This window comes from Pantherophis guttatus, chromosome 4 (genome assembly GCF_059756535.1).
Source record: "Pantherophis guttatus breed Tessera chromosome 4, ASM5975653v1, whole genome shotgun sequence".
NCBI lineage: Eukaryota > Metazoa > Chordata > Lepidosauria > Squamata > Colubridae > Pantherophis > Pantherophis guttatus.
The window spans coordinates 19,069,499-19,088,238 of NC_142066.1; the positions used below are offsets into that span (position 1 = coordinate 19,069,499).

The 18,740-nt window shown below is 43.5% G+C and overlaps 1 protein-coding gene across 1 annotated transcript; it reads left to right on the plus strand.

Annotated features, from left to right (window-relative positions):
• Positions 1 to 393: 393 nt before the first annotated feature.
• On the plus strand, positions 394 to 18,740 carry LOC117673027 (vomeronasal type-2 receptor 26-like). The gene is made up of 4 exons (XM_087893447.1): positions 394 to 474; positions 824 to 1,684; positions 11,196 to 11,322; positions 17,522 to 18,740. The coding sequence occupies exons 1-4, from the start codon at positions 394 to 396 to the stop codon at positions 18,415 to 18,417; spliced, it is 1,965 nt and encodes a 654-aa protein (XP_087749573.1). The 3' UTR covers positions 18,418 to 18,740.

An 18,740-nucleotide genomic window follows, 5' to 3' on the forward strand; every position in this document is an offset into this window, starting at 1 on the left:
CATGTCCCTTTAGCCACCGCGTCCTTTTTTCTCCCCATGGTTAGCCATTTTTAATTCCAGACCTGGGAGAAAATCAATTTCAATTTGTGTTTGTATATATGTATACACACTCAAAATTTCAATATCTACTGTTTGAATCTAAAGCAGAAGTATATTCATGCAGTTTATAATTCTCACTGAAGGTTCCTCACTCAAAATTACCAACACACTTTGGCTCTGGCATTTGCTGTAAAGGAGATCAATGAACATTCTGGGATTTTGTCCAATGTTAGCCTCGGTTTCCACATTGCTACCAACTATCTTGAGGAATATACAACTTCTCTTTTAGCAATGGAATTTCTATCTACAAAGGATAAATTTATCCCAAACTACAAATGTAATGACCAGACGAATATGGTAGCCATCATTGGAGGACCCCATACTAGAACCTGTCTCAACATGGCAACCACTCTGTGCAACTATAAATTTCCCCAGGTTAGTTAAATGTGGAGCAAGATGGAAAGTTCACCAGTTTATTATTTTCAAATGTTGAGTCCTCATAATCACTCTTATAAAAAGGATTCCAGAAGCAAACAAAATTTGTCATTTAATGAGAAAGTTATTAGATATGAAGATTATCAACAAAGAGTTCTCCTTGTTGCTTGATTAGCAATAGTAAATTTGCAGATATCAATTGGTAAAAAAAAATAGTTTTCAGGAAGTTGCCTTGCATGCCCACTCAAACACAGTAATTCTATTACATATGTATATACACATTAGTCCTTTATTTTTTTTTCTAGTAAACTCCCATTTCACTAGGTTCTTCTGTATTTCTCCCACTTAGATCACATTTGGATCACCACCAATGACATATAATGACAACTCAGCACTTTTTGTAACATGGATGTTTCCTGACGATATCCACCAGCTTAAAGGAATACTGTACTTACTTTTGCATTTTGGATGGACCTGGGTTGGGATGATTTGTTTGTATGAAGAAGATATGGAGAGATTTGTTCAAAAGAGTCTTTTCATGTTTTCAGAGAGAGGAATCTGCTTTGACTTTATAGAATGTCTTCCCAAAATGATGTATGGTAGTGAAGCTGCTGAAATGATGGAGGAAGGAGATAAATTATATAGAGTGATCATGGGGAGCACTGTCACTGCAGTGATCTTCAATGCTGAAACTACAAGCATAGTGACATTGAGGATGATGCTCTCTGTTTTAGATTCTGATGATATTCCAAAGGAGAGAAAAGCCAAAGTTTGGATCATGCCACCTCAAATGGAATTCACCTCTATTCTAATGCAAAGACCATTGTCCATTGATTTTCTCCATGGTGCAATTTCCTTTGCACTTCACTCAAAGGAGCTAACAGGATTCCAACAATTTACGCAGAAGAAAAACCCAAATTTTGAAAAAGATGATGGGTTTATTAGGGATTTCTGGAGAGATGCATTTGAATGCTCATTCTCCAGTGATATTACAGATGGGAATGCTGAAAGGATCTGCACTGGAGAAGAGAAGCTGGAGACTCTTCCTAATTCTGTCTTTGAGACTACCATGGGTAGACATAGTTACAGCATCTACAATGCAGTCTATGCTGTGGCACATGCTCTGAGGGCCTTGCATGCCTCCAAACTTAAAGAGAGTCGAAAAATTGATAAGAGTAGCTGGAAGTACTTCCTTCAATCACCATGGCAGGTAATGTTTATTAATCCAAATCAGGAATCATGTAAAATCATGTAATCATGTAAAAAATGTTGGCTTATAGTTTTTTTCCCCTCCTTTCTTTTTGAAAGTGTCTTTCTTTCTTTATATTTCATAATTCTTAACTGTTCACCTCCCTTCCTTTACAGATAGTTTTGAATGTTCATGGTATTTTCTTATGCAAAAACTAAAGAAAATTAAAAACCTATTATTGTTTTCAAATATTATATTAATAATCTTAAAAATGAAGATCATTTATGCAAAATTGGATGCAATTTGAAAATAAACTTAAGCTAAGGACAAGTATAAAAAGTGGAAAGAGGGGCAAATAACTAAGGCAGAATATCAGCAAATAGCCTGAGCCTGTAAAGATGAATGTGGAAAGCTAAGACTCACAATGAACTAAGTCTTGCAACAAAAGTAAAAAAAAAAAACCAAAAAAAATCTTCTTCCAACATGTTAAAAACAAGAAAAAGTTGGAAAGCAGTTAAAATCAAACTGTGATCCAGCCAACAAATAAGGTTAGGAGTGGAGGAACATCCCTGGAAACCAGTTAATTAAGCTGCAATCTAGCCAAAATAAAATTAGGAGGAGTGAAGGAGATATCTTTGAAGAATAGTTACTGATTTTGAAATGTTTTTTAAGAGAGGAATAAAACATTATATGTTGATTATTAGATGTGATTTAAAAGAAACTTGACTTGATTTGGGTCTTTGAAGTAAGGAGAATTTATGAAATATTGATTGTTAAAATGATAAATGAATATTATAAAGAGCTGTTTAGATTTGAAGTTTAAGATTTAGGGTGACTACATAATAGAATGTTAAATGTTAGAATAAGATGTTAGATTGAATGACAAAAATTGGGTTTAGAATTCTTTTTTTTTTCTTTCTTTTTTTTTTCTAAGATGTTAATTGATGAAATTTGGAATTTATACTTATTTTACCAAACCTTTGCTCTAAAAAGATGTTGTTTTATGTGAAAAATAAATAATTTTTTTTTCAAAAAAAAAAAAAAAAAGTCAAGGAAACTATTGGTCCATTGCTGGGAGAAAGTGGCAAGAAGGTGACAACCAACAGGGAGAAAGCAGAACTACTTAACTCATTTTTTGCAGCTGTCTTTACAAAAAGGGAAAAAACTGTCCAACCTTTAAAAAACAGCACCACAAAAAGCAGATTAGGAACACAAGTTAAAATAGGGAAGGAAATGGTAAGTGTACACCTGTCTACCCTAGACGAGTTCAAATCACCAGGACCAGATGGTTTACACCCCAAGGTTCTGAAGGACCTGGCAGACGAGATCTCACAACCACTGAACTATATCTTTCAAAGATCCTGGAACACAGGGGAACTGCCAGAGGACTGGAAAAGAGCTGATGTAGTTCCCATCTTCAAAAAAGGAAAAAAAAATAGATCCAGGAAGCCACAAACTATCAGCCTGACCTCAATACCAGGGAAGATTCTGGAAAAGATAATCAAGCAACAAATCAGTGAACACCTAGAAGCAAACAAAGTAATAACCAAAAGCCAACATGGGTTTGTCAAAAACAGATCATGCCAGACAAATCTTATTGCATTCTTTGACAAGTGACAAAATTAGTGGACCAGAGGAATACTGTCAATATAATTTACTTGGACTTCAGTAAGACATTTGATAAAGTAGACCATAACCTACTACTAGATGAAGTAGAAAAATGTGGGTTAGATAGCATCACCACCAGATGGATTCATAACTGGCTGACCAACAGCACTCAACATGTAGTCATCAATGGAACTGCCTTTACATGGAGGGTAGTATGCAGTGGAGTACACCAAGGCTCTGTTTTAGTCCCAGTACTCTTCAACATCTTCATCAATGACTTGAACAAGGGGATACATGGAGAACGCATCCAATTTTCAGATGACACACCAAGCTGGCAGGAATAGCCAACACTCCAGAAGATAGGCTGGAGATATAGAAGGACCTTGACAGAGTTGAACGTTGGGCGCTATCTAACAAAAAGAAATTCAATGGTGACAAAAGTAAGATTCTACGTTTAGGCAAGAAAAACAAAATGCACAGGTACAGTATATGTGGTACCTTGCTCAATAGTAGTAACTGTGAGAGGGATCTTGGAGTCCTAGTGGACAACCATTTAGATAAGAGCCAGCAGTGTGCAGCAACTGCCAAAAAAGCCAACACAGTTCTAGGCTAAACAGAGGGATAGAATCAAGATCATGTAAAGTGTTAATACCACTTTATAATGCCTTGGTAAGGCCTCACTTGGAATACTGCATTCAGTTTTGCTCACCACAATGTAAAAAAGTTGTGGAGACTCTGGAAAGAGTGCAGAGAAGAGCAACAAAGATGATTAGGGGATTGGAGGCTAAAACATATGAAGAACGGTTGCAGGAATTGGGTATTTCTAGTTTAATGAAAAGAAGGACTAGAGGAGACATGATAATAGTGTTCCAATATCTCAAGGCTGCCACAAAGAAGAGGAACTCAAACTATTCTCCAAAGCACCTGAAGGTAGGACAAGAAGCAATGGGTGGAAACTAATCAAGGAGAGAAGCAACTTAGAACTAAGGAGAAATTTCCTGACAGTTAAAACAATTAATTAGTGTAACAACTTGCCTCTAGAAGTTGTGAATGCTCCAACACTGGAAGTTTTTAAGAAGAGGTTGGATACCCATTTGTCTGAAATGGTGTAAGGTATCCTGCCTAAGCAGGGGGTTGGACTAGAAGACCTTTAAGGTCCCTTCCAATTCTGTTATTCTACAGCAATAACCATGATTGATTTATTGAAAAAGTTTGAAAAAAACCCTACTACATGAACTTCAATCCAGGGGTGAAATGCTCCCGGTTCAGACCAGCTCAGGTGAGTAGGTAGTGATGGTGGAGGACAGGTCGGAGAACCGGTAGCAAAAATCTCTGCCCCTGCCCCCCATGCCCAGCTGAGCTGCGCAATCATCAGAGCCTTTTTTTTTCTTTTAAATGGCTCTGAGAGCCCGGCTCTGACGATCTCAGCTGTTGCCTGCTAATCGGTAGCAAAAATCCCTCCCCCTCCCCCCCACGGCTTACTTACCTTAGCTGCTGGTCACAACGCCTTGCTGTAATCCCTGCAATCCATTGCATCAGCAAGCAACTGAATCTCTCTGCCTGCAATCAAGCAGGCAGAGAGTTGTGGACTTCAACTCCCAGAATTCCTCACCCAGCAAAGCAAAGCTGGCTGAGGAATTCTGGGAGTTGAAGTCTACAAGTCTTAAAGTTGCCAAGGTTGGAGACCCCTGTTCTATTGGGAAAGTTTTTTTCCCCTTTGGGAGCTTTAAAAAAATAGTTAATTGGGTTATTTTTAGTTGTTCTTTTTTTAGACCTAGCCATTTAAAGTTTAGGAAGTTTTAAATTTAGCTGCTTTTATATAAAAATAAAAATAAAATAAAATAATATTTGTGCAGCTTTCTGAGATTTTGTGTGTTTCTGTAGTGTTTCACTCTAACTACACAAACACACAAAATCTCACAAAGCTGTATGTGGAATTTTGTGTGTGTAAAGTGTGAAAGTTGTTTTTTTGGGGGGGGCTTTTTGTCGCTGTGTGAGGTTCCTGCTTGTTGCAGGGCCATTTTGGGTCTAGCACAGCTGCTTTTATATTGTGGGTGAGCCAGTTGTGTTGTGTTGTGTTGTGTGTGTGTAAAGTGTGAAAGTTGTTTTTTGGGGCTTTTTGTGGCTGTGTGAGGTTCCTGCTTATTACAGGGGCCATTTTGGGCCTAGCACAGCTACTTTTATATTGTGGGTGAACCAGTTGTGTTCTATTGTGTTTTGTAGGTTAAAAAAGGGCAAAGAAGTGACATTGACTTGGCCACGTCCACCTGACCAACAAGCCATACCCTCCCAGTCACCTTACCACCAAGGCCCAACCACTAATTAAGCTACGCCCACAGAACCGGTAGCGAAAATATTTAGATTTCACCCCTGCTTCAATCTATACAGGTGAAACTCGAAAAATTAGAATATTGTGCAAAAGTTCATTTATTTCAGTAATGCAATTTAAAAGGTGAAACTAATATATATGAGATAGACTCATTATATGCAAAGCAAGATAGTTCAAGCCTTGATTTGTCATACTTTTGATAATTATGGCTTACAGCTCATGAAAACCCCAAATTCACAATCTCAGAAAATTAGAATATTGTGAAAAGGTTCAATATTCTAGGCTCAAAAGGTCCTACTCTAATCAGCTAATTAAGCCATAACACCTGCAAAGGGTTCCTGAACCTTTAAATGGTCTCTCAGTCCGGTTCAGTAGGAATCAAAATCATGGGAAAGACTGATGACCTGACAGTTGTGCAGAAAACCATCATTAACACCCTCCATAAGGAGGAAAAGCCTCAAAAGGTAATTGCAAAAGAATTGGATGTTCCCAAAGTGCTGTATCAAAGCACATTAATAGAAAGTTATGTGGAAGGGAAAAGTCTGGAAGAAAAAGGTGCACAAGCAGCAGGGATGACCGCAACCTGGGGAGGATTGTCAGGAAAAGGCCATTCAAAGGTGTTGGGGACTTTCACAAGGAGTGGACTGAGGCTGGAGTCAATGCATCAAGAGCCACCACACACAGATGGATCCTGGACATGGGCTTCAAATGTCGTATTCCTCTTGTCAAGCCGCTCCTGAACAATAAACAATGTCAGAAGCGTCTTACTGTGCTAAAGAAAAAAAGAACTGGTCTGTTGCTCAGTGGTCCAAAGTCCTCTTTTCTGATGAGAGCAACTTTTGCATCTCATTTGGAAACCAAGGACCCAGAGTCTGGAGGAAGAATGCAAGATGCTTGAAGTCCAGTATGAAGTTTCCACAGTCTTTGTTGATTTGGGGAGCCATGTCACCTGCTGTTGTGTTGATCTACTGTGCTTTATTAAGTCCAGGGTCAACACAGCTGTCTACCAGAAGATTTTGGAGCACTTCAGGCTTCCTTCTGCAGATGAGCTTAATGGGGATGCTGACTTCATTTTCCAGCAGGACTTGGCACCTGCTCATACTGCCAAAAATGCCAAAACCTGGTTCAATGACCATGGGATTACTGTGCTTGATTGGCCAGCAAACTCGCCTGACCTGAACCCCTTAGAGAATCTATGGGGCATTGCCAAGAGAAAGATGAGAGACATGAGACCGAACAATGCAGAAGAGCTGAAGGCCGCTATTGAAGCATCCTGGTCTTCCATAACACCTCAGCAGTGCCACAGGCTAATAGCATCCATGCCACGCCGCATTGAGGCAGTAATTGATGCAAAAGGGGCCCAAACCAAGTACTGACTACATATGCATGCTTATACTTTTCAGAGGTCCGATATTGTTCTATGTACAATCCTTGTTTTATTGATTTCATGTAATATTCTAATTTTCTGAGATTGTGAATTTGGGGTTTTCATGAGCTGTAAGCCATAATCATCAAAATTATGACAAATCAAGGCTTGAATTATCTCGCTTTGCAGTCTATCTCATATATTAGTTTCACTTTTTAAGTTGCATTACTGAAATAAATGAACTTTTGCACGATATTCTAATTTTTCAAGTTTCACTTGTATATATTCCCCAACAGTAACCACTGAGGTGGAACAGAAGGGTGTTTTGGCCTATAAATGTCTATATTGCAGTATAGAAAAGTAAATATATAAATCCTAATATGCCGGGTTAATCAAAGCAAGTTAATCTATCATTTTTCTTCCTTTTTCAATGTTGTGCTATAATTTTCATATAACACTTTTTCAGGTGAAAACAGACAACAGAGTAGAAGATCTATGTGATAGAGAAAATGTTTCTTTTTCAATTATAAACAAGTGTAGATTGGTGACTTTCCATTGGGCATAAACCATACTGAAGGAACTGAGAGTTCTCCATACAATTCAAGGAAGCCAGTTAAAATTTATATTTCTTTGATTTTTCATTCAGCTCCACCACTTTTTGCAGCACATCTCTTTTAACAACAGTGCTGGAGAACAGATTTCTTTTGGTCCCAATGGAGAATTTGAAACTGGGTTTGATGTTTTCAATTGGGTCACATTTCCAAACAAGTCCTTTCTGAAGGTCCAAATTGGAAAGTTCGACCCCATGGCTCCCCCAGAAAAACTCATTACCATTTCTGCCAAGGAAGCTGTTTGGCCCCATGTATTTAACCAGGTGTGTTTTATTTTTCACTTTTTTGGAAATCATGTATTCATTGATGCACAGAAGTAAATAATTAAATCACAATCACAATCAAACTGGTATTTAACAACCTCATTTTTCTTTTGTTTGATGTACCGTGTTTCCCCGAAAATAAGACATGTCCCAAAAATAAGGCCAAGCCTGATTTTTGGGGTGGACATAAATATACGCCCTCCTCCAAAAATAAGCCCTAGTGGAGGGGTGGGTGTGGTCAGCACAGGAGGCACCTCCCCGGTCACCTCCTGGAGGTTCAGCCCCTTAATTGCTGCCCGCTGATCAGCTGAGCCAATGAGGCTATGCAACTTGGCCCTGATCTCCAGAGCACCTCCCCAGCTGCTGGGCTCCTCCCCCTTTTCCTACTGATCTTTCTTTACTTGGGATCGCAGCACATTCACACATCCCCAAAATGCTCCATCCGAAGCCTTCAGCCTTGCAATTCTGGAAGGGCCATCTTTGCTGCAATCCAAAGAAAGAACGGTGTGAGAAAGAGAGGGAAAGAGAGAGATCCCAACTCAACCTCGGAGCGTTATCTAGGGCTGGCAGCAACATTCCTCCCCTCTCTCTACACAACACACACAGAGGTCCCTCTTCCCCTCAAACCTCCAAGGTAGCCACATCCCTTTACTAACCTGCTTTCCAGCTCCGTTCTCCACCGTCAATGCAGGTCAAGAAAAATACTCTGTGGGACTACAGTAAAAACAGCTTCCAACTTCGCGAGATATTTTTTTCTTCATGAGAAGTTGGAAGGTCTGAACTACTGGTATTATTTTTTTACCGTAGTCCAACAGACTACAGTAAGGGGAGTCTACGCAGGGGAGAACGGAGCTGGAAAGCAGGTTAGTGAAGGGATGTGGCTGCCCTGGAGGTGAGGGGGAGGGTTTGGCATGCGTGGCCTGACTGAAGGGCAATTCAGGTAAGCCGATGCGGGGCCTTGGGGCAGCTTCACAGCCCCTGCCTTGCTTTGTCATCCACCCCCACTACCACAACCTTGCTTCGTTCTTCTTTGCAATGTGCAGCCTCTCACAGTAAGGAGAATTGCAGGCAATTCTCATTACTGTGAGAGGCTGCCCATTGCTTATGGGCAGTGTGCAGTGTTGCATCTTCTGTAATGTTGACAGGCAGGCCAGGGATATGTGGGGAGAGAAACACACAGTAGAGCCCTGAAGGCAGAACCAGGGGTAAAGGGCTCCTGGCATGAACTGGTGTGAACAGGTTCAGGTTCACCTGCATGAACAGTTGTGCTGCGGGAATCTCAGGCCAGGGAGGCAGTGACCAAAAGCGGCGAGGCTCAGGATGGATTTGACTTGCTGCTGCGCGCCTCTTGGACGGTTTATCTCAAAGGGTGGGTAGGCTGCGCGATTGGAGCACTTGGAGAGAGACAGGTGAAGGGGCGGGTGGGCTAGGGGAAGCACCACACTGGGCCTTTAAGCAGGGTGGGCCTTTGGGGAAGAGGATGAGGAAGCTGCCACTCTGCCGCCAAGGACAGCCACCCTGCTCGGAAGCGGAGGGTGGGGAGGGCCCAGTGTCTAGCGACTGGGAAAGGCTCGCACTTGGGAAGCTGTGGCCGCCCCAGCCAGCTGTGCGATGTAGGCTCAGCTGCCCCTGCACAGTGGGTACATCCACGGCCGCCACCCTCACCATCCAACATCTCATCTACCCAATCTTCCTGGTTCCCCTCCACCATTTCTCTTGCTGTGATTCTTGCCATCTCTTCTCTCGCCGGGCATAGCAGGGCTTCCTGCCCCTCGCTTCTTCCCCTCCCCACCCCACCTGCTACCCCCAAATTGTGCCCCAATATAATAAGACCCCCCCAAAATAAAGCCAAGCCATTATTTCGGGGTTCAAAAAATATAAGACAGGGTCTTATTTTTGGGAAAACATGGTATATGAACATAAAGTACTAAACTATATATAGGTGACTTAAAGCCTACAGCATTTGTTTAGTTCCAGTGCAACATCATCCCAGTACATAGCACAGCAGTAATCTCTACTAATTATTCAGTGGGTTATATTATTAAAATGAGCATCAGAAACAGTAAAATACAATTACATTAGATAAGATAAAACAGTAAGATAAATGGCAAAACAGAATGCAAAGATATATGATGAAATGAATCCTAGAGATGGACAACAGTAGGCAATTAAGTTAATTAATTACTTTTACATACAACCTCAATGTGTAGTATATAAGATGTCCTTTGTTGGAGATGCCTGACTATAAAATTAACAGTTCAAGTGACTACATATATATTTGGGCCCTGAAGGAAATACAATTATTTTGTTTGTTTGAGTCCTAGTATATCATTATTGTGAAGTAATATTTCTATGTATTGAGCCCTTGCTGAGCCATATAATGGACAATTGAGTAGGATATCTGAAGTAGTCAGGTGTCTTTAACTACATAAGAAAAATGTTACAGTTAAGCAAGTGTTTCTCCAACCCAGCAAGTTTATGAAGTGTGGATTTCAACTCCCAACTTCAGCATGCTGGTTGGGGAAATAAGAGATTAACTTTGGAGGTATTCTAGTCCAACACTCCCTACTCAGGAAACCCTACACCATTTCAGAGAAATGGTTGTCCAATCACTTCTTTTAAAATCTCCCCATGTTGGAGAGCCCAGAATTTCTGGAGGCAAGCTGTTCCACCGATTAATTGTTCTAACTGTCAGGAAATTTTGCCTTACTTCTAGGTTGGTCCTTTCCTTGATTAGTTTCCATCCATTGCATCTTATCCTGCCTTCAGGTGTTTTGAAGAATTGGTTGACTCCCTCTTCTTTGTGGCAGCCCCTGAGATATTGGAAGACTGCTATCATGTCACCCCTGCTTCTTCTTGTCATTGAACTAGACACACCCAATTTCTGCAACTATTCTTCATATATTTTAGCCACCAATCCCCTAATCATTTTTGTTGCTCTTCTCTGGACTCTTTCTATACTCTCTACATCTTTTTCTATTGTGGCAACCGAAACTGGATGCAATATTCCAAGTATGGTCTTACTGTGACATTATAAAGTGGCATTAACACTTCACATGATCTTGATTCTATCCCTTTGTTAATGCAGACTATGACTGTGTTGGCTTTTTTGGCAGCTGCAGCATTCAGGGAGTTGAGGTTCATGTCTCTTTTAGTTGCTGAGGTTTGAGAAAGAGATGAATTAAAGGATTGTTTTGGTGAACTTAAAACAAAAGAAAGTGGAGAAATGGGACATTAAGGTTTCATGAGGATGTGAAAAGTTTTGGTATATATGGTATATATATATGTCATGAAATGAACTCTCCCAACCTATAAGTCCTTCATGTGAAAGAATTCTGATTTTATTTATGAACAGACTTTGCCTCTTTCCATCTGTAATGAGAAATGTCCCTTTGGCTACAGCAAGGTAAAAATAGAAGATAAATTATCCTGCTGCTATGACTGTAGACAGTGTCCAGAAGGGAAGATAGCTGACCAAATGGGTAAGCAAAGGAATATATTGAATATTTACTTTTACTTGTACTTTACTTTATTTTGGATTTATATACTGCCCTACTCCCGAAGGACTCAGGGTGGTGAACAGCCAAGATAAAACACACATAATACAAAATTTAAAAAAGCAACGTAAAAACACATTAGATAATTTGGCCCAAACAGATTAAAACACCCTATTGTTTTAAAACAAATTTAAAATTAACAATTAAAAGGAAGTTAGGCCAGGCCAGCCTGTTGAAATAAAAAGGTCTTGAGGGCACGGCGAAAAGTGCAGAAATCCAGAATCCTCCATATCTCCAGGGGGAGCTCGTTCCAAATGGCAGGTGCCCCCACAGAGAAGGCTTTCCCCCTGGGGGCTGCCAGTCAACACTGTTTGACTGGCAGCACCCTGAGGAGCCCCTCTCTATGGGAGCGTACTGGCTGGTGAGAGGCTACTGATGGCAGAAGGTGGTCTTGTAAGTAACCAGGTCCTAAGCCATAGATCACTCTAAAGGTGGTGACCAAGACCTTGAAGCGCACCCAGAAGACCACCGGGAGCCAGTGCAGCTCGCTCAGGAGAGGTGTTACATGGGAACGCCACGTCGCTCCCATAACCACCCGCGTGGCTGCATTCTGGACCAGTTGGAGCCTCCGGGTGCTCCTCAAGGGGAGCCCCATGTAGAGAGCATTACAGTAGTCCAGGCAGGAGGTGACGAGGGCATGAGTGACCATGCGTAAGGAGTCCCGATTGAGAAAGAGACGCAACTGGAGGATCAGGCGGCCCGATAGAAAGTCCTCCTGGCCACAGCCATCAAATGCTCTTCTAAAGACAGCCGTGAATCCAGGAGGACATCCAGGTTGTGAGCCCTCTCTATGGGGGCCAATGACTCACCCCCAATAGTCAGTGATGGCACCAACCTCCTCCCGGGAGGTTACACGAGGCTGGCTCCAGGGGATTATAACTGCCTCTCTGAGTGAGGGTGCCTTTCCCTCCGCCTTGAAAGAGGCGGTGGTGAGGCCCCTCCTCAAGAAGCCTTCCCTGGACCCGGCTGAATTAGCTAACTACCGTTCGGTTTGTGGCGAAGGTTGTTGAGAGTGTGGTGGCACGACAACTGCCCGGGCACCTGGATGAAGCTATCTATCTAGACCCATACCAGTCGGGCTTCAGGCAGGGGCACAGCACAGAAACGGCATTGGTCGCATTGGTGGATGATCTCTGGAGGGCTCGGGACAGGGGTTGCTCCTCTGTCCTAGTCCTATTAGATCTCTCAGCGGCTTTTGATACCATCGACCATGGTATCATGCTGCAGCGGTTGGGAATAGGGGGCACCGTTCTGCAGTGGTTCTCCTCCTTCCTCTCCGACCGCTCGCAGTTTGTGTTGGCAGGGGGGCAGAGGTTGACCTCGAGGCGTCTCGCATGGGTCGCGGCCGCGCGGGTGGTTATGGGTGCAACTCGTTGTGCCCGCGTGACACCCCTCCTGTGCGAGCTGCACTGGCTCCCAGTGGTCTTCCGGGTGCGATTCAAGGTGTTGGTTACCACCTTTAAAGCGCTCCATGGCATAGGACCCGGGTACCTTCGAGACCGTCTTCTGCCACCAATAGCCTCCCACCGACCAGTCCGTTCCCACAGAGAGGGTCTCCTTAGGGTGCCATCAGCCAAGTTATGTCGGCTGGCGACACCCAGGGGGAGAGCCTTCTCTCTGGGAGCACCAGCCCTCTGGAATGAACTGCCCCTGGAAATACGTAAGATCTCTGACCTCCGGGTGTTTCTCTGTGCACTGAAGACCCTGTTGTTCCGCCAGGCAGGGCTATCAATATAATAATTTTAAATTGGGGTATTTTAATTTTGGGGGGTTTTAAATCGGCCAAATTTATTTAATTATTTTAATTTTTAATCATTGTTGTGTCCTGTGTTTTTAAATTGGCTGTACACTGCCCTGAGTCCTTCGGGAGAAGGGCAGTATAGAAATAGAATTATTATTATTATTATTATTATTATTATTATTATTATTATTATTATTATTATTATTATTATCAGGATGCCGGAAACCACAGCCACTCGGTCTTGGATGGGTTAAGCCTGAGTCTGTTTCTCCCCATCCAGATCCGCACAGCCTCCAGGCACCGGGACATCACTTCAAGGGCATCATTGGGGTGGTCCGGGGTGGAGATGTACAGCTGAGTATCATCAGCGTACTGATGGTACTTCACCCCGAAACCACGGATGATCTCACCCAGTGGCTTCACATAAATGTTGAACAGAAGCGGTGAGAGGACTGACCCCTGAGGCACATACAAGGCGCCTCGGGGTCGACCTCTGCCCCCCTGCCAACACAGACTGTGACAGGTCAGAGAAAGGAGGAGAACCTCTGCCCCCCCACCCCCAACTCTTCCAACTGGTGCAGCATGATACCATGGTTGATGGTATCAAAAGCCATTGAGAAAAGGACCAGGACAGAAGAACAACCCCTGTCCCGAGCCCTCCAGATATCATCAACCAACGCGACCAATGCCGTTACCGTGCTGTACTCAGGACTGAAGCCCGACTGGAATGGATCTAGATAAACCGTTTCATCCAGGTACTGGGGAAGCTGTCGCGCCACCACACTCTCAACAACCTTCACCCCAAAGCGAAGGTTGGAGACTGGACGATAATTTGCTAACACTGCCGGGTCCAGGGAAGGTTTCTTGAGGAGAGGCCTCACCACCACCTCTTTCAAGGTGGCAGGAAAGTCACACTCACTCAATGAAGCCTTAATAATCCCCTGGAGTCAGCCTCATGTAATCTCCCGAGAAGCCAGCACCAACCAGGAGGGACACAGGTCCAATAAACATGTGGCCACGCTCAGTCTACCCAGAATCCTGTTCACGTCTTCGGGAGTCACAGGGTCAAACTTTTCCAGGATAATATTCTCAAGACCTGCCTCCATCATCCCCCCTGAATCTACCCAGTCAGAGTCCAAGTCTTCCCGAATCTGAGCGACTTTGTCATACAGATACTGCACAAAGTCCTCGACCCTGCCCTCCAAGGGGCCCTCCCATGCTCCCTGGTGGAGCAGGGAGTGGGTCACCCTAAACAGGGTGGCCAGGCGATTATCTGATGATGCAATAAGAGTGGAAAAATAATTACATTTTGCCGCTTTTATCGCCACTAGGTAGGTCTTAATATGAGATCTTACCAGTGTTCGGTCAGATTCAGAAAGGCTGGCCCTCCAACTGCTCTCCAGGCATCTTTTCTGGTGCTTCATCTCCCTCAGCTCCTCAGTGAACCAAGGAGCCAGGTGAGACTGGCACCGGGTCAGGGGCCGCAAAGGCACGACTTGGTCCAAAGCTCCAGCGGCCGCCCTATCCCAGGCGGCCACTAGGTCTTCTGTCGAGTCATGAGCCAGAGCCTCAGGGAATGGCCCAAGCTCCGTCTGGAACCTATCCGGATCCATCAGGTGCCTGGGGCGGAACCATCTCATCGGTTCCGCCTCCCTGTGGCGAACTGTGGTGGTTCGAAGGTCAAAGAGAAGGAGGGAGTGATCTGACCATGACAAGGGCTCAATCACTATATCCCCTATCTCCAGATCACTCTGCCACTGACCAGAGACAAAAACCAAGTCCAGCGTGTTTCCCCCCCATGTGAGTAGGGCCATGAACTAACTGGGTCAGGTCCATAGCCGTCATGGTAGCCATGAACTCCCAGACCACCTCAGAAGCCTCACCGACAGATGGCAAGTTAAAATCCCCCATGACCATAAGCCTGGGGGGATCAACCGCCACCCCGGCTATAACGTTGAGCAGCTCAGGCAGGGCTGCCGCCACGTAGCAGCGAGCCAGGTACGTAATCAGCAAGCCCATCTGTACCCCATGACCCCACTTCACAAGGAGGGACTCACATCCGGCAGTCTGAGGAACAGTGGCCTCCCTCGGACCAAGACCTTCTTTAATGACAACCGCCACCCCCCCGCCGCTCCCCTGTGACCTCGGCTGATGAAATGCATGAAAACCGGATGGGCACATTTCAACAAGGGGGACTCCCCCTCCTGGCCCAACCAGGTCTCTATAATACCCGCCAGGTCCGCTCCTCCCTCCTGAACAAGATCACAAATGAAGGGGGCTTTATTTACCATGGACCTGGCATTCATAACATCAGCCGAAGGCTCAGGCCCTAAGGATCTGTGCAGCCTGGGGAACGAGAGGAGCATTGGGGGCCGGAGCGTGCCACCACTCGAAGACAGCGAGCGCGCACTCCCACAACATGATATGGCCTCCTGCTCCCACCATATCTGCCCCTCCCACCCACAGTACTGATGTAATGCCCATCATTGGCACAAGCTCTAACCCCATCCTTGACCCTGAGTCCCGCACCTCCCATGTTGCACCCCTCAGCTGACCAGGCCCCCTCCTCAGTGGGTTGTCCCCCACACCCACAAATCTAGTTCTAATCCAACCCTCCCCCCTGGAACCCTTTAAAAATTGCGCTAAAAATTTAAATAAAACCCCCCTCAACCTCCTCTTCGCCGCATGCCACCTCTCGGGGTTCCAAAACCCGTCATCAAGGTAGGCCCTCGATAGTGTGGAGGGCCAGGCGTGCGAGAGGGGGGAGTCTCGCAGCACAAGGAGCTCGGCCGCTGAATACATTTGATGACCAGGGGTGATGATATGGCCCTAGGGTCAAAGATGGTAATCTAGAATCAGTCTGAAAATCCCAGAGAAGAAGAAACTGCAAGTCTGGGTGCCGGTAGAGTAAATTCCACTGTCCTCTCATGACATTGGAGGAGTCTGATGCTATTTACGAGCACCGGGGAGTAACATCCAAAGCCACCCTCTCACGGTGGTTGGCCAGAGTGAAAATGGCCATTTTGAACCGTCCCTGTTGGTGGTGCAATAGAGCGATGAACCGGCTCCTACAGTACCTACATCCTAACTGCCAACTAACTGACCGACTGAAAGAAGCTGATGGAATATAGAGGCGGTCCATGGAATCCGGCCAGTGGCGATATCATGGGAAGATAAGATGGAATACAAGATGGAGTACAAGGGAGATGTTTTTGCAGTGGGAAAACCAGTCAGATGACGAGTGATGGACATGAGTCCTAAGACCAGGCCGGGGGGGGGCAATGCAAGGCAACTGGAATAACCATTCCACAATCGACCGCCAGCCCCTCCAAGCTACCCCCAGATCTTCTTCCAGGAATCACATGATTCACACACTCAGCCTCTACCCGACTCAGTATAGACCTCCGGGTCGCTGCGGGAGCCACCCCTCCTAAATGTGGCAAACGTCCCACAGTAATCCAGGGAATTCCATGATGGTAGGCCACAAAAAACAACTCCCTGTAGCAGTCTGTAGCAGAATAATTATTGATATATTCAAATTATTGAATATATCAATAATTTAATAAATATAATTGGGATTGAATTTTTAATCAGTATTATGGTGACTGAAAATCCTGAGCTGTCTGATAGTTGTATAGATGAGCAATGAAAAACGTGAATGACTTTTTTCTAATTCAAGGAGATATTGAATGTCTATGGAGATTCTTAATCATCCAAAGTAGTTTTGTCTCAAGGTTGCTTTTTCAAAAGAGAAGTGAAGTTCCTTTTTTCCTTGAAGACATTTTACTTCTCATCCAAGTAGCTTCTTCAGTTCTGACTGACTTGCTGCACTCAGAACTGAAGAAGTTTCTTGGATGGGAAGCAAAATGTCTTCAAGGAAAAACACGAAAGTCCGGTTCCTTTTTGAAACAGCATTTTTGGGAAATATTTAATGGTACAATCAACCAGTTCACTTTAAATAACATAATCTCTCTTAAGGATCAATAGATTTCTCAGATTTGGATTTTTCTTCTTATTGCTTGTAGACATTTGGCAGGTAACCTATGCCTTTCTAAAAAAATTCAGAAGTCTTTTTATTATTTATTTTTGACTGTAAGATCATTTTCCATCAAATTCAATCCGTAGAACATTTTTTCCTGCCATTTCAACTATTTTTCCTTCATATTCCAGCTGGACAGTAAGTGTCATATAAATATTTTGAGATAACTGTGTAACTTAAAGAATATTAAAACTGAACACTGCATTATATAATGTATTTCATTTTAAATTATTTTGAGAAAAATAGTACAAACTCATTGGATCTTATTAAATCTAGTGTTACTTTTTCATTCTTAAATCCTATAATGGTTCTGTGAAACAGTTTTATTTGTTCTTTTCTCCCAGACTTAGATGATTGTTTCCCATGTCCAGAGGATCAACATCCAAACAAAGGTCGAGATAATTGTCTTCCAAAAACTGTAACTTATTTGAGTTTCCAAGAGCCATTGGGTATTTCTTTGGTAACAATTTCAGTTTCCTTTTCTGTCATCTCAGCTATGGTGTTGGGAATCTTCATTAAACACCAGGACACTCCCATTGTCAAAGCCAACAACAGGAACCTCACCTACATTCTTCTCATTGCTCTCCTGCTCTCCTTCCTTTGCACTCTGCTCTTCATTGGGCAACCTAATCAAGTGAAATGTCTCTTGCGACAAAGTACTTTTGGCATCACCTTCTCTATAGCCCTTTCTTGTATTTTGGGTAAAACAACCATAGTAGTTCTTGCTTTCATGGCCACCAAGCCAGGCTCCAAAATGAGGAAGTGGGTGGGGAGACGAATGGCCAACACGATTGTCCTATCTGTCTTCATGGCTCAGTTCACCATCTGTGTAGTGTGGTTGGCAATTTCTCCCCCATTTCCAGATTCAGACATGCACTCCATGGTTGAAGAAATTGTCTTAGAATGTAATGAAGGTTCCACCACAATGTTTTATACTGTCCTTGGCTTTATGGGGCTCTTGACTGCTGTCACTTTCACGGTGGCCTTCTTGGCTAGGAATTTACCTGACAGCTTCAACGAAGCGAAATTCATCACCTTCAGCATGTTGGTCTTTTGCAGTGTCTGGGTGTCATTTGTTCCCACCTACTTGAGCACCAAGGGGAAATATGTGGTTGCTGTGGAGATCTTCTCCATTTTGGCTTCAGCAGCTGGATTACTGGGCTGCATCTTTTTCCCCAAGTGCTATATCATTATTCTGAGACCTGATTTGAATAAGAAGGTGCAACTAACAAAAAAATAAAACTGATATTTAATCCAGACCCCTTGGATGAAGCCTAATTGTTTATTTTCATGAAACAGGGCTTTCTTTGTTCTGTTTTTGCAGTTTGGGGAGTCAACATTCTTCCCTCATATCACCACATCAAAGTGACATACAAGGGCGTAGCATGATATATAGAGAGACACAGATATTAAAGTTGCAGTCAGTCTGTGACAGCACAAGAGATAATGCAGCATGTTTTTAAAAGTTTTATTGTTAAATTATTCTGATTTTAATGTTAATTTTGTTGATTATAAAGTATACTGATCTTGCCACATGTCATCCTTAATAAAGTGTCTGCATTT